A 15,305-nucleotide genomic window follows, 5' to 3' on the forward strand; every position below is an offset into this window, starting at 1 on the left:
AGTGCATGTGTGTATATATATATATATATATGCGTGTATATATATATATACACTTCAGTATGTATACATACACTCTCCCTCTCTCTTCATATATATATATATGTGGTAGATTGAATACATATTTAAATTAATTTGGCCATGATGAAATGTTCAGAATTACCTGAACTCTCCTTAGAAGTTACATGTGCTGTCCCCTCTTCTGGAGACTAATGTCTCCACAGCCTTGCAGAAGCCTACTTGAGTTAACCTAACTTCGTAGCAGTGCAAATGAGGAGTATTTACACTCCAGTTTTGCTGTAATCACCTTCTGAGTAGCTCTATTAAATGTTTTCATTTTCTTTTGTTACTTGTGCTATTGTGCCACATGTAATAGCAAATAGATTGCACAAAAAGTTCTTTTTTTCAAGTAGTCAGAGAGAAATACGGTGAAGTTTATTTCCAATGAAATTATTAAGAGTAACCGTAGTTAGCTTAATACATTCCATCATTCTTGCATTTGAGTATTTCTGTAATCAGTTTTGGACATGCTTAGATCCCCACCCTGCTTTGCTTAAATGTTTGGCTTTATGTTCAAAAGGAGGAAGCCTCCTCTTTCTTGGAAGAAGTCCTTTCCTTTTCTAATGCTATTCTATTGAAAAGTTACAGGCAGCCAAAAAAGGTTCAAATGCCTATTTCCTTTTTCTCAATGACAAAGTCTCAGAAGATTATTCCAACCATGCAAACCAACTTATCAAATTGCTGAGTCCAAAACCACTCTCCAATCAATACCAGCAGCAGGTATTGTTAAAAGGGAAAATTTAGGGGTTTCTACTCTCCCTAGTAGTAGTAGTGGAAAAAGCAATGTGGAGCATTTAAGGTAAGCCAAGCACATCTTTCCTTCCCCAGCCACTCATTTAAACCCCACTTTCTCAAAGATCTTCCAAAGCATGGTGTTGCTAACTGTTTCAACAATGCGTCATGTTGTAAATAATGTTTCCCTTAAAACCCAAATGAAGCTTAGGAAAATCAGAAGATTAATTGCTTGCAATGAACTTTAATTAAATATTCATCATTAATTTGTATAATAGAATACACCCTAACTGTGTGGACTTTTGGCAGCAGTTTTCTCAGTGGGGTGGGTGCTTTGAATCTGACCCTTTCACCTGCCTCTTCTGGGTACCTGAAGATAATTTCTGCCTACTTGGTATTGGGCTTGACTCTTACTTGGGATGTCAGGAGCTCTGAGGCACCCAGTTTCTTGATGAGTGCATTTTTTTTCAGTTGAATGTAGGCTTAGATGGCTAATTTTAGAAAGGATCAGAACACCTCTGGAGGCAGCTGTGTTGCTGACTCTCTTGGTCTCTTGAAAAGCAGGTTGAAATGCTGTACCATCCTTTCTTCTGGATGAGCTTGCTCACCCTTAAGCAACTTCAGCCTTTCTTCCTATTTTTATTATAACTGAATTTTTTCAGATGTTGGGGTGAAAAATCCATCTGAACAAAACCAAATGTTGTGATTTACATCTGCTCTGGCTTTTTTACTTTTTTTTTTAAAGAAATACTTAGACCTACTGATAACAGTTTAATAACTTTTTTTCTATAAAATGTTTGATTCTAGAAAGCAGACCGTTTTTTCTCCTTCTACTCTGTTTGGGGCTTTTTTTTTTTTTTAAATAAAAGGTAAGTAGGCGCGGTCAAGCGGTGTCTGTGGTTTACCATGCTTCGTATCAGAGTGAAAAGTTCAGTTTGGGCTGTTTTACTGGCACAGCTGATGAAGAGAGGTTTGCATTTTCATCTTAATATAAACGAATAAGCAGACATGATTCCTTCTACCTGTAAGTAAATTTGGCTGCATATTTTGATCTTGTAGTTTTGTTTTGTGCAACAGCAGTGTACTTAACAAATGAAGCATTTAAATATAAAAATATGAACCTGCTTTCTCTTGCACTAAGGGAATCTCTGTTAAGACTGCTTGTCTTGACTTTCAAAATTATTGCACAAATATTAATCCACTGTATGATGGATTTAGCAAAGCAACTACTTTTATGTATAGATAGGGAGATAGTCCCACAAACTGTTCTTAAACTCATAAACTGCATAGACACAGATAGAAAGTTTGGTATAACTAAACCTGTCTTTCCTCCAGAGTAAACTCAACTCACAGGAAAGACAGGAAGCCTCAGCTTGCAGACACAAAGCTGAAAGCTCATATTTTAAAGTGCTTTTAGAAACAAACTATACTGTAGCTTTCTACCAGGTTATTGGTTTTTGTTGTACTGTTGAAAACTAACAGACCAGACCAGGAAGCAAACTGTGTGTTACAGCAAAGGTTTGATGGATGAAGCTGAGTTTGTAGTGTTGAACACAGTTAACCTTCTGCTTCATTGCAAGAGCAAAAACTTCTTGCAAAAAATGCTAGAAAAGTGCAAACCTTAGACATGGACTAGAGTGCTTTCAGTGTTAGGCATGCTTTGAGAAATGGTGATTCAGTAAAAGAAAAGCAAAATGGTGAAATAATAAAATTATAAAATGCAAATGATAAAAATTTATTTCTAACTTGTTGCTTTTGTCTTTGATGTTACTTTCCTAAAGCTGCTATTTGCAGTGAGTAACAACTGAAGATAGGAGGAAGATTGCGCATATGTATGTGTGTGAATTGGCCACATAAACAGACGACATTATCAACCCAAAGTGTACTCTGGGTGTTGTGGGACTCTATCAGGCCAGGATGTGTTTTCACTCTGCCTTCTCTGTTCTGATGGGACTATCTTTAAGCTGCTTAAGCAAATGGCTGTTCCTGACAGCTGACCCGTCTTTTTCTTCTTCCTCTTGCATCCCATCTGCTGTGTTGTGCACAGATAAATTTATTTTCAGGACTAAAATGTTGATTATCAAAATGTCAGCTGCACATTTTTAGGCTGAGTGTTTGTCAGATTAGCTTCAACGCCAGTTTTCTGGTGTTTTTACTTTAGCATGTGCTTCATGTGCCACGATTATTTCTTGTTTTGAAACTGAGCATCCCAATAGGTCTAATGTATGGCTCTGTGCTTCGATAGGCTGTCATGGCTCTGTGCGAATGTTGGGGTTTGTATTTGCTTACCAGGGAGATAATATGACACTGCTTTATAAACAAATGCCTTCCTCCTAAAGTAGTTGTTTCCAGAAAGAAAAATACCTTAGCGGTGAAATGCACTGTATTTGTTTGTTCCTATGTTAAATAACTTTGTCTAAGGTTGCAAGCTTTCATCAAAAATTGCAGAAATAAAAAATTCTCTATACAATTAAAGAAGGAAGATTTGGCAAGTTCTAGATTCAACAGCTCAAATACTCATCTTGTTTAATTTAAACCTAGGTTTTAAACTACTGAATTTAGTTGTTCCATGATGATGTACCCCGAGGATCAAAGCAACATTTTTGGGTAGCTTGTGTTTTGATAGAAGTCAAGGAAATGTGAGCTGGAAGATTTTACGGGGCTGTGGGTGCTGGGGAAATCTTCCTTGCTATGGATGTAAAAGAAGCAAGATTTGATCAGTTTTTAAAAATTTTTGGGAAGCTTTTTGGTTAGGTAGGAAACAGAGAAGTAGAATCTAAAATTAAGGGCTCCGTAAGCACTTCATTTTAACAGACCTCAAAATTAATTTACTGTTAAAAATTATGGAGTATTTCTTCCTGTTAGCCTGTATTTCTTTCCTGTGTCCTGTCCAAGCAGTCTGTCAGTCATAACATGGCAAATCTTATTGGTCTCTCTGTTCTCTTCAAAACATGGAATCCAAAATGTGATTTCCTTGCTGAAGTACAACTCATCAGTGACTAATCTTTAATTTAAGAACTCTTCAATGTGGTTACTTGAGTTAGGGACCTGGGGATCAAGGCTTGCTAACATGTATGTGACTCTAACACTCCTTGACAAATCCAGTGTTTTGCTTAGGAAAAAGTCTTTGGTGAAAAGTTGAAGGAAATCAGATAGAATAGTTCCACTGATTTCAGTGATCTAGCAGAAGGGATAATCAAGAAGAAATATTTTAAATGAGTAAATTCTAAGAATGTATTTTCAATTTATTTATATTTTAAATGTTAGCTTTTTAAAAAATTAAAGTACAGGAGTTTAAGGTTTATAATTCTTTCTTAGTTTTTCTGATGGCTGTTGAGAAAAGAGAAAGAAAGGAAGAGCCCAAGACATGGGAGGGTGCACATGGGGGTGAGAAGTGTCAGGCAGGAAATGCCATCTTCCGGCTACTTGACAGCGCACACTGGAGTACAGCCCTCAGTGTCAGCATCTTCCTTGGCTGCAAGCAGGAGGCCAAGAGGAGAGCAAGTTAAATCAAATTATTCACTCAATGTATCAAAGCTTTCCTCATCTGCAGTGTTGGCCAAATCTTTCTGAAAGAGCATCACAGTTTGGGCCTACTTTCTAAAGTGAGTTATGAACTTAAGAAATATGAACTTAATCGGGAGGGAAAAGTGTTGTTCAAGAAGCTTACCAATGACCCAGGGAGATGTAAAATGCATAGATAAGTACACAAGTCTTTGCTTGAGATGCTGAAATTCCAAGCCATCAGGTCAAGGCTTCCACACTTAAGTCAATTTAACTAAAGCAGAACTTAGCTCTGCAGAGCAGAAGGCCTTTCTCTATGTGCTTTGATAATGTTTCCTAGCAGACTTGACGAATTTCCAAACAGAAATGAACAGTTTGCACTGCATTAATTTACACTTGTACTAATTTCTGCTGAATTCAGTCCACGAATACTCTAGGACTAATGCAGGGACAAAAGAATTTCAGAAGTGACTGAGGTTGCTGAGAAAAGATGTTTAAAGAAAAATTCATTTTCAAAGAGCTGGAAATTACCTGCTTTAGGATCATAAATATCTGCTGGATTGATAGGCTGTGATTTCACACTTAAAATACTCCAACAGAGTGAATGAGGACAGCTAAACTTTGACAGAACAGTGCAAAGTTTGTGCTGCTCCTCCAGATCCCGCAATTCAGTTCAGCATGGTCTTGTCTGATCCATGGCCTTCGTCTAATCTGAGCCCTAACTTATAGTCTTCAGAATTTGTCATATCATATTTTGTCATCGTTATTGGATTACACGCTCTACCCTTGGAAAAATTGCTCACCAAATGAAGCACATATCCCAGGAAGGAAATACCATGATTACAGCTTCAACCTATACCTTTCCTGTGGTTTTAGGGACAGGACAAGAGGCTAAATATTCAATATCATATATGCTTATGTTATTTTTTAAAATGTCACATACAGTCATTTATTGCTAATAGCTTTTAGCACAGTAAAAGGAGGGGGTAAGACACAAAAATCATCAATTAACAAAGCAAGTCTGAGATTCACTGAAGGCAAAAAGGATTCCTGAGCTTACACTACAAATATATTCAAACTATTGGGCTCATAAAGAAAACAAGACAGAATTACATATCCATAACATCTGTCTGAACATCTTGCTTTCATGGTAATAGTCAAATCTTTAAAATCTTATTAGAAAATTATTCTAGTGTTACCTAGAAAATCTGCAGTGCTGCTTCTAACTATTTCTTGTGTTTTATATGGAGAGCAAATAATCTGATGAGAAAAAATATATTTAATTAGATTAGATGGTTCAATGAGAAGAAACAGAGAAGATTCCAAACGTCATGTTCCTTTTTGCAAATAACTACATACTTTATAGACATTGAGTAAACTTCATGTCACTGGCTGAAATAAAAGAAACTCAAGTATTTTTTCACCCGTGGTGTTCACTTTTCATGAGACAGTTTTAAATGGCCGAGGGACAATTCAATGTACACTGGACAATTATGCAGCAAATAAACTTCATTGCCCATATCTTTTTAGCCTGGCTTCTTTGAAGAGAAGCTGTCTGCTGGCTTGGGTATTTTTAATTGCTGCATTTTTCACAGCTGTCACTGGAAATCTTTACCAAACAATTGATGGTGTCTTCTGATTACTGTTGGCTCATCAGTTTCCCACACGGTAGATTCTTCACAGGATTCAACAGTCTAATTTTCATCATGTAGTAAGGTTGCTTAATGTTTTGAATGCTAGGATGCATACTCTCAGCATATTTGGCTTTCAGTTGGTACTAGGCATTAGCAAAAAGTCTCACAGGACACCAGAAGGGGCATCCTATTTATTCCAGGCTGGATTGGTTCATTAGGATCAACAATGCAAAAATGCCACGAGGGAAAAACGAATAAAGTGGAAGGAATTGATGGGAGACTACACAAAGAAATATCATGTGAAATACAAAGCAGAAAAATTCTGAGACCTTGGGAAGTGTATTTCGAATAAAAATCTGAAGCCTCTTTGCAAACTATGGCCTCTGTGGCAGAGAAAAATAAGACACATTATAGTGGGATATAAAGTTTATTTTCTGTTAATGCAGCAGAATATGAGGAGAACCTTCTCTTTCCGTCCCTGGCTCTCATGCTTCTTAAAGAACTGTACATTGCGCCTGAGAACCTGAGCCTGTCCTGCAGGTGCTGCTGCTCTCCCATCTGCCCAGTGGTGACACATGAGGGTGAGACAGCTCAGGGAGCTGACCCAACAGAAAGGGACTACCTGCCCTTTTAGCATCCTGTCTTACTCATTTTGAGATGAGATGAGGTGCAGAGGGAAAGAGTATGGGACCATAACTGCTGCAGCTTGGCTCAAACTGCTACGGGAACACAAACTGGGGAAAGTAGGTCTCAGCCCACGTAGAAGTGGACCAGAGCAAGTGTCAACCATTTATTTACCTCATTCAAATCTTCTTAATGCCTTTCAACCTATTTAATACCATATCCTCTCTGCTGCATATACAAGATATATTGGATTGATTTCTCTCTAAATTTTTGATGTCTGTGATGATGTATCCAATGTATTTTTCTCAGGATTATCAGCCCCTTGACATGCAAGTGTAAAGCATATATTCTCTCCATGCTTTAAACCTGGGCTAGTGCATTTATTATACTAATGGTTGCAACAGAAACAGGAAAATCCATATTAATTCAAAGAAATTAATATAGTGTGGGTCCTTTAATAAACCTCAAAATAAAGAAAACTTTGTCATAAAAATGTGGTTTTGTATTTGGCTTGAATAAGCTAAAAATTATGTCAGTGCTGAAGGGGACAGTTCTCCACCTCCAGTCCCTGATGAGATTCTCATCCCCCTTGTTGCACCAGGTAGAGCTTGTGCAGGGTGGTGTAATCAGTCAAATCGGTATGAATTTGGCTGACAATGTCTTTTTTTTATTATTTATTTTTGCTAATTTAGTGAGCTGATTTAGCTCATATATATGGCCTCGTAATTGCCAAAACATTGTAAGGGAGACTGTGGTAAGAAAGCTCTGCTGTTTTTGGTGGCTGCAAGTTCAGCTGTATTGATTTGCAAGATATCTCACAGCAAGACAGAACTAATAGTGTGTCTAAGCACATCAGGTAGACCTTAATTCTGTAAGTTTTGTGAACAAACAAACGGGAACACTGCAAATACAGAAAATGTTCTTGTTCACAGATCACACCATCCAGTCTGTTTTCTGCTGCTGCTGCTGCACAGTGCAAGAAAGGTATGTGAAATGCTTCAGCTTTTCCGTAAATAAATATCTACAGAAAAAGGACTTCTTAAAACCCTTCTATTTGCAGTAGAAGAGCAAATATGCTGAAGTTTAAAGACATTGTACTCTGCATATTCCTAATGGAGGAAGGCATGTATATCCATGGATATTTTTATGTGAATGTTTATAGATATGCATTCACACAAATGCTTCATGTTTTTCAAAATCAGAGAAATGAGAACAAATGTGAACCTGGACCCGGACACTGTCCTGGTGACCCAGTACTCTGCCTCACAACCAGACGTTTCCTATGAATCTATTTGGAAGTGCCGGGTAAGTAACATTTTGGCAAGTGAAGTGATTTGACATACAGTGGCTCAGTACCAGAATAAGCAGGGGAGTAACTAGCTCTTGAGCTTGTAAAGTTCTTCGTTGCATAAAAATTACAGAGTAAAGGTAACTGAAGAGTCTTACTTCGTTGCATAAAAATTACAGAGTAAAGGTGAGGTTTCCCAAGCTTGCTGTCATGAAGAAGGTGGTTCCTTCTTCCACTTTGGTTTTGGGTCATGGAGATGGCAAGGGTGGGAATGCCCTGCTGGGCAAATGCAAGTGCACCCTGCTCAGCTGGTATGTAATGTTCACCTTAGTTTTATTAGATCTAAGTTGATTTAATCTGAGTTTTCAAAGTATAACTAAGTGCAAAGGTAGAACCTCCACTGATGCAAAAGAAAATTATTATGTTCCTGCCAGTTTGCCAAGAAAATCTGCAGTGCAGAATTGTATGTTAATTCTCCAGATAAATGACTGAATTTCCAGACATTGTGCCTCCATTGATTTCAATGCTGCTCTGCTTTTTCACCAGCGAGGAGTTGTCCCAGCATCCATAAAGTGTAGAAGTCACCCCTCCTAAGGCAGATAGCTTATTTGTTATTCACTCCACTTTCCATTGTCATTTTTGCTTCTGCACCAAACTACTTAGTCTTGCAGTTTTACAAGTGATGAGATGATAGTGCTTTACAAGGGGCAGTAGCAACCATGATGAGTTCTTCTTAGTTACTGAGACAGTATAATAGCAGGGGAATTATGCAAGCAATAGTAGAGAGAAAGGTCTGGTTATGAAAAATACTTTTATTTTTCACTAGCGCAAGAGACAGTTGCAATTTAAGAACAAGCCGTTACCTCCTCTGCCTGCCGAGGCCTTAGAAGACTACAGCAAGAATCCCAGAGTTATTGCACTCTATGACTTCTTTGCTAGAGGACCTTTGGATTTACCGCTCAAGAAGTCAGAAGAATACATTATCCTCGAACAGTATGATCCCCTCTGGTGGAAGGCAAGAGACCGACATGGGTAAGAGAGAGGGCATCTATTTCAATCTCCCTACACAGAAAGAAAAAAGCCTAAAACAACCTGTGCAAAAGTGAGACTTGTGAAACAATTTAGGGACAAGCTTGAAAGTGCTCAACTATGTATGAGGCACACAGACTGACTGGGCAGACTTTCAACAGGGTTTGGCACCCCAGAAATGGACAGGGAATCTAGAATCTGTTGGGAATTCAGAGTTAAGCCCTACACTCAGTAATTTCCTGAGCAAGGTGTTTGAGGACCATGTGAATCACTGGGCTCTGAGCCATGTGCAAATCCAGCTTTCCATATTTCAAGTGCTTTACAGTGGAGTGTATATGTGTAAACATGTCATAAAACCATAGAGATTATGAAGACATACCTGAAAAAAACCCTCTTACCCAAAATACCTGGGTATTTTAGAGAACTAGATAAACTTCAGTTAGGATCCTTTTGACACTTAGGTTTGTTTTGTGTTGTTCTCCTTTCTCCTTTGCATTCTTATGTTGGGAATGGTTGTATGTTATGTTATAACCATCTCCTTTCCATTCAGATTTCTCCTTTAGATATTTTAAATGCTTTTTCTCAACTCAGGTTTTCAGCAAAAGTATACTGACAACTATTTTGTATATACAAGTAAGCACACACTTTATATTTCTTCATATAAAAGCTTTGAATAGGCTGAAAACTAAGATGGTGGCTTCTGATTCAGAAGAAAAATAATTTTTTTCTATATCTTAGCCTATACCATCTGACTTTTTCATTTGAGTAGCCATCCACAGTTGTGGGACAAAAATGTTATGCCTGGGATGAAAGGACTCAAATTTTTATTCAGTTCTAATGCTGGAATTCAGAATCTAGCAACATAGCCCCTTTGTAATTCAACAAAAGGATGATGTATATCCTAATCCTACTAATATTTCACACTATACGATAATATTATCCCAATATGTTGTTTCAGGAATGAAGGTCTAATTCCTAGCAACTATGTTACCGAGAACAGGAATAGTAATTTAGAAACGTACAAGTAAGTACCTTTGAAAATGATAATTGTGCTTTCATTTCTAAAAATGGATTGCAGAGGTACATTTTAATGCTTGATCCTTTGAATTTTTATTAGACATTAACATGTTTATCAAAAGCTCACTTTTTTTTTACAAAACATTATTCTTAAAGTGAATTAACATTCATTTGCATGAATCATAGTGTCAGAGTCCAGATGTTTTCTATTTCTCTAGACTCAATGCTTAATGTTTCTGTATTCTGGTCTTTGCCTGTTGTGATCATGTAGCTAATTCCAATTACTCCAATTTAAATTGCTGGAGAGAATATTAAAATTCTGAAAAATTGTAGAGAAGGAAGGCTTGACACATCATCCAGGACTGTAAATTTCATCACAGTTTGGTGTAACTCTTTCCTGGGGTTTCTTTTATTTGAGCTATTATTTAGTCACAGTAAATTGGGGCCAGAAAGTTCTTTAAAAGAAGATCTAATAAAACAATTCCAAATTAAGACATGTTAATATACAATGATAGTTCTAAACACATTTTTGACTTGGAATAATGCAATTATTAAACTGTGAAACAAAGCAAACATTCATTTTTACTGGCTGAAATTAAGGATAGGTTATCTCCTTGTTGCAGGTGGTACTGCAGAAACATAAACAGAAGCCAAGCAGAACTTCTCTTGCGCCAGAAGGTAACTCAGGTTGCACACAGAGCTAACAGTACTGAAAAATATCTATCAGTAGAGGCATCAAGAGCATTATCACAGTCAAATCCAAATCCAAATCCAAATGGTCTGCTGTAAGAGAGAAAGTACCTTGAAATAAAAAGGCATACAGTGCAGACTATCCAGACTTCACAAAGCTTTAAATTGTAGCCCCAGCAAATTCTATGTAGATTTTCCATGCTAGATAAATCGAATTGCATGGCTTACTGTACTTGTCTGTTGCATTAGACATTGAAGACTGAAATCCATGTAGTAAGCTAATCAGTGAGCTTAGCAGAACCTGACAAAACTGCTACGTCTTCCTTGAATACAGAGCAAACAATCCATATTGCATTCTACCCCTGTCAGTTACTAAAGTGCCTAACTCAGTCAAACTCGTTGGGTCTTTGCTCAAGGACTAACTCAGGCCTGGGACAAGAAAGACAAGGGAAGAATATCTCAGACAAAACTGTTTTAACTGTATTTTTTTCTAGTGATTTGTACAATTTGATTTTTTAATAAGTCAAAGCATTTTGACTACTTCACACTGAAGAGTACAATTCAGCTAAATCACTTATCTCTAAGAAGTTACCTGGCACTTATTATTTTCTCTGAGGTTTTTTTTGCTCTGCCATGTACCTGGATATCCATTCCTATTCTTTACTTCTTTGTCTTCCTCCCAAACAGTCATAGGTATTGTACAGAATTTGTTAATCAGCTGCAATTCCTGTCTCAAGGGAGCATTATTGAAGCTCAAAAGCATAAAATAACTCTACTTGGATTTCTTTTCAGCCCAAAGAAGGTGCATTTGTTGTCAGAGATTCAAGCCGACAAGGTCTTCTTACGCTGTCCATGTATTCGCGGGCTAAAGGGTGAGTTCCTCTGAATGGTTAGGGTTTGAATCAAGAGGTGATGGAAAAGCTTCCTCCAAACTCCTCAGAATAATTGGGTAGGTCGGACATGCAGTGCACAAGTTCAGGGAACCACTGGGATGCTGTTCATGCAGAGTTAATAATCATGTGTACAGAAAAGATGATGGTGGGCAGTGGATCACTGGCTGTGCAAATGTCCTGTCCAGACAAGATTACCTGCACTCACTGAAATTCTCAAATAATCTGCTGTGGAAACCATGCCACAGCCTTTGGCCACTGCACCAAACTGTTTCTTTTCTCCATAGGTTCTGTGCACTGTTAATTCATCCCAGACTCTGCTGTCCTCAAACTTCTCCTGTTTGTCTCCTAAAATCACCTCACCCCTACTGTGCACTCTTACTTTTGCCAGACAACAGCCACAGGATTCACTTTTGCCCATATCAGGAGCAATCACCTACAGCACTGACTTAACCCCCTTCAAGCTGTTTTATACCCTTTTCATCAGCCCTCCTACATCCTCCTGTATCAACTGTGTCTGCTTTTCTTCTCTCCCTCTTACAGCTAGCCAGAGGTGAGAGGAGCAAAGGCATTGCTGTTACCACCACCCTCTCCCTCCCTCCATTCCCGCCCGGAAACATGGGGCCAGCCCTCCCCACCATCCCTGTGCTGGGGACAGGCTCACAATTTCTGTAGGCTCAGTAATGTTCCTGATAATGACTTGATAATGCAGACTGTATAATGTTTCTGTACTCTGATCTCTGCTTGTTGTGACCATGTGTCCACAATTTAGAGAGCTAACCTTCAGCAACCACCAGCCTGAAATGCAAACTTAACTTCTTAATTTTGAGTGTCATAGAAAGCAGGGATAGATGGGCAGCAAAATATACAGAAAACAAAAAAGACAGAAAATACAGAAAAACAAAGGTATCAAACAAAGGCTCCAATGAAGACCCTTTGAAGAAGTAGAACAGAAAATTTAATCCCATGTTATAAATGAATTTGTGTTTAAGTTTTTGGGAGAAAATATAGGTAATTAGGGACATTTTAATTTTAAGAGGTTATATTCAAATAAATGCTTAATTAGGAGGAGCACTTCTTGGACACTATGGCTATTTATTATGACTGCAATGGTACAGGGGTAAAAAATACTTGGGCAACAAAAACCATTGTGCAATTATCTCCCAAAGTTGGGAGAAATAGCCGTTCAAGGAGTCTTGTTTTTTTTTTCTTCTCAAACAGTTTCCCAGCTGCACACAGCCATTTTAAGTTGAGAACTGTATCCCAAGTTTTCAGATTTTTCTATGCTTTCAATTTCATAATTCAAAGTGAAATTTAAGCAGATTTATAGTATAAATTATTTTTACTGAAAATTACAATGCTTTGTTGATTTCAGAAGTCATAATGGAGATATTCTACATTATCAAATTAAACAAAATCACTTCGGACAATATTATGTAGCAGAAAACTATCTCTTTTCATCTGTTCCTGAACTCATCAAGTATCATCAACACAATGCTGCAGGTAATGCATGTAAGCTGATATGGTTTTACATCTTTTCCTAATACTTTTCTTATAAAAAGAGACACAAGTGTTTCTATTGCTAATGAATTTAAATATGCCTTGATTCTTTATGCCAAAGTCATAGCTGTTGTGTGCATATACCATGGGGGAAGTGAAACTACTAAACTCATTTAGATGTATTAAATAATTTTAGCAAAGATAGAAGCCTGCTCTTTGTTCATATTTGACTGAATAGGGCTTGGGTGAAATTTGATCATAATTCTTTCTTTGTCTATGACAAGGACCTGTATACATGCAATTTAATAAAAGCAGGAGCTATGCTGTGCATCAGCAGGCAGCATTCTACTGATTTTGAAGAAAAACCCAACCCATACCACAAACAATCAGTGTCAGAATTAGGAGCACAAGGACTCTTTAACACCGGCTTTCAGCTTACCAGGGTTAGACACCTCTAACTGTTGGCTGATGGCAGATTTTTATAATTTTTTGCATGAAAAATATCCTTCAGCTTGGTTCTGCCCATAATTTTAATACAATCTAAAATGGTTTTACTCTGAAGGAATGAAGATGGGAAAACACACAGAGATCACTTCACTAGTTAGAGAGGAAGATATGGAAATGGACAGAGCCTTTTGCTGGAGGAAGGAGGATTGTAGGAAACACTTGTAGCAGAAATGGCCCTAAAAGTAATAGTGGGAAGAATCAATGAATGCAGGGAGTCCTTGGTGAGGGATGTAGTCACTGGTACTATTGGCCTATGAATGCAAAAGAAATGAATGACAGGCACAAAAATATTTCAAACCTGGGAAGTCGTGCTGGCAGACACTGTTTAGGTCAGTGACACAGCATTTTAGAACTCATTTAAGATCACTGTCATTGTACAAACAAGCAAGAGTATCACTGTTGGCTTTATGAAAGTATAAATACTTTTGTAGTCAGGGCCCTATTAAAGTCTTTCTCCATTTCTTCTAACTGTAGTGTTTTATCTGAGCAAACTGTAAGCAAAAGTAACTTCAAGAAATAAGAAATTTACATCAGATTCCAAGTATTTTTGTTTGAGAAGAGGTATGATATGGCATATTTTAAAATTAAGTAATTGGTCAGCAAAATATTGTTGTTTTGTCCCCTACAGGTCTTATTACACGTCTCCGACATCCAGTCAGATCAGATGGATGTACTTCACCAGAAACAGTAGAATTGAGTTATGGTAAAATTTTTATCTTCTTTTGAAGGAGATTTAGCTATCTGCCTAGGCAAGAGCTTAGATCATATTCACCCAGATAATAATTAAGTTGTATCTGTGAAATTCCTGGTGATGAGAAACACATAAACAGTGTAAGGTGTCAGTACCAAATGAGACACCTGACTCAGCTGTTTCTGTGCAGTGACTGTTGTGCTTCTGTTACAACCACCAGTGCAGTTCAGAGCTATTTGGACTTTTCTAAGTGAACCTAAGACTCAAACTGATGTTTGAAAGGCTATTTGATTTATTTAAATACTTAGGAAATTGAACTTGAAACCTGAAATTAATACTATTTATGGAGAAGATTGTCAGTTATACAGGTTTTAGAAATAAGAATGGAATCTTACATGGTATTAAAACAAACAAGAAATAAATGCCAGTTTTGTGTATATAGATCAGGAATTTCATACCATCTGTTGGACAATAGGAACCTCCAAAACTGAGTATTTTTCATGTTCCCATGAATCTCAAGGCTTAATATTTCTGAAGGGTAGAACTATTGTAGTTACTACAACAAAGGTAGCCATTGACTATTTCTGTAGCTATACTATCCATCTGGAACTGCTTTGGAGCTAAAAACATCACATATAATAATGCCAAAAAAGTTCTCATGTGTAATCAAAGCTAAACACTTGCCTTATCTTCAAGCCTCAGACATTTCTACATTAAGCAAAATCCCTAATCACATTCTTCAAACTCTAAAATATAATTTATATTTAAACATATGTGAGCCAGTGAAAATTTTCAGATATTTAAAACATGTTATAGCTCATGCACAGGTATGATGCTTCGCTGCGTGCATTAACTGCAGCTGGCAAGGTGTGTGTCCTGGAGCATGGCTCAGGAAAGTTGGCCTGACTTTTCTGGCATATTGGGCTGCTTTTACAGAGGAATGGGGATTAAACCCATCTGAACTGGTGTTCCTGAAAGAACTTGGGCGTGGGCAGTTTGGAGTTGTTTATCTCGGTAAATGGAAAGAAACTATCAAGGTTGCCATCAAAACAATCAATGAAGGTGCAATGTCTGAAGATGATTTCATGGAGGAGGCCAAACTGATGATGTAAGTACAAAGGATGTTCTGTCAGTTTACCAAG

The 15,305-nt window shown here is 37.5% G+C and overlaps 1 protein-coding gene across 1 annotated transcript in view; it reads left to right on the plus strand.

The window, feature by feature from the left end:
* The window catches only part of LOC104690646 (tyrosine-protein kinase TXK), a 27,873-nt gene continuing 12,568 nt past the window's right edge, over window positions 1-15,305 (plus strand). The window contains exons 1-10 of the mRNA XM_010401712.4: window positions 1-1,813; window positions 7,484-7,535; window positions 7,754-7,856; window positions 8,666-8,871; window positions 9,827-9,892; window positions 10,509-10,563; window positions 11,368-11,447; window positions 12,841-12,968; window positions 14,101-14,175; window positions 15,100-15,271. Of these exons, the coding sequence (XP_010400014.4) occupies window positions 1,798-1,813; window positions 7,484-7,535; window positions 7,754-7,856; window positions 8,666-8,871; window positions 9,827-9,892; window positions 10,509-10,563; window positions 11,368-11,447; window positions 12,841-12,968; window positions 14,101-14,175; window positions 15,100-15,271 (953 nt within the window). The 5' untranslated portion in view covers window positions 1-1,797. The remainder of the gene's footprint in view (window positions 1,814-7,483; window positions 7,536-7,753; window positions 7,857-8,665; window positions 8,872-9,826; window positions 9,893-10,508; window positions 10,564-11,367; window positions 11,448-12,840; window positions 12,969-14,100; window positions 14,176-15,099; window positions 15,272-15,305) is intronic.

This window comes from Corvus cornix, chromosome 4 (assembly GCF_000738735.6).
Source record: "Corvus cornix cornix isolate S_Up_H32 chromosome 4, ASM73873v5, whole genome shotgun sequence".
Classification (NCBI taxonomy): Eukaryota; Metazoa; Chordata; class Aves; order Passeriformes; family Corvidae; genus Corvus; species Corvus cornix.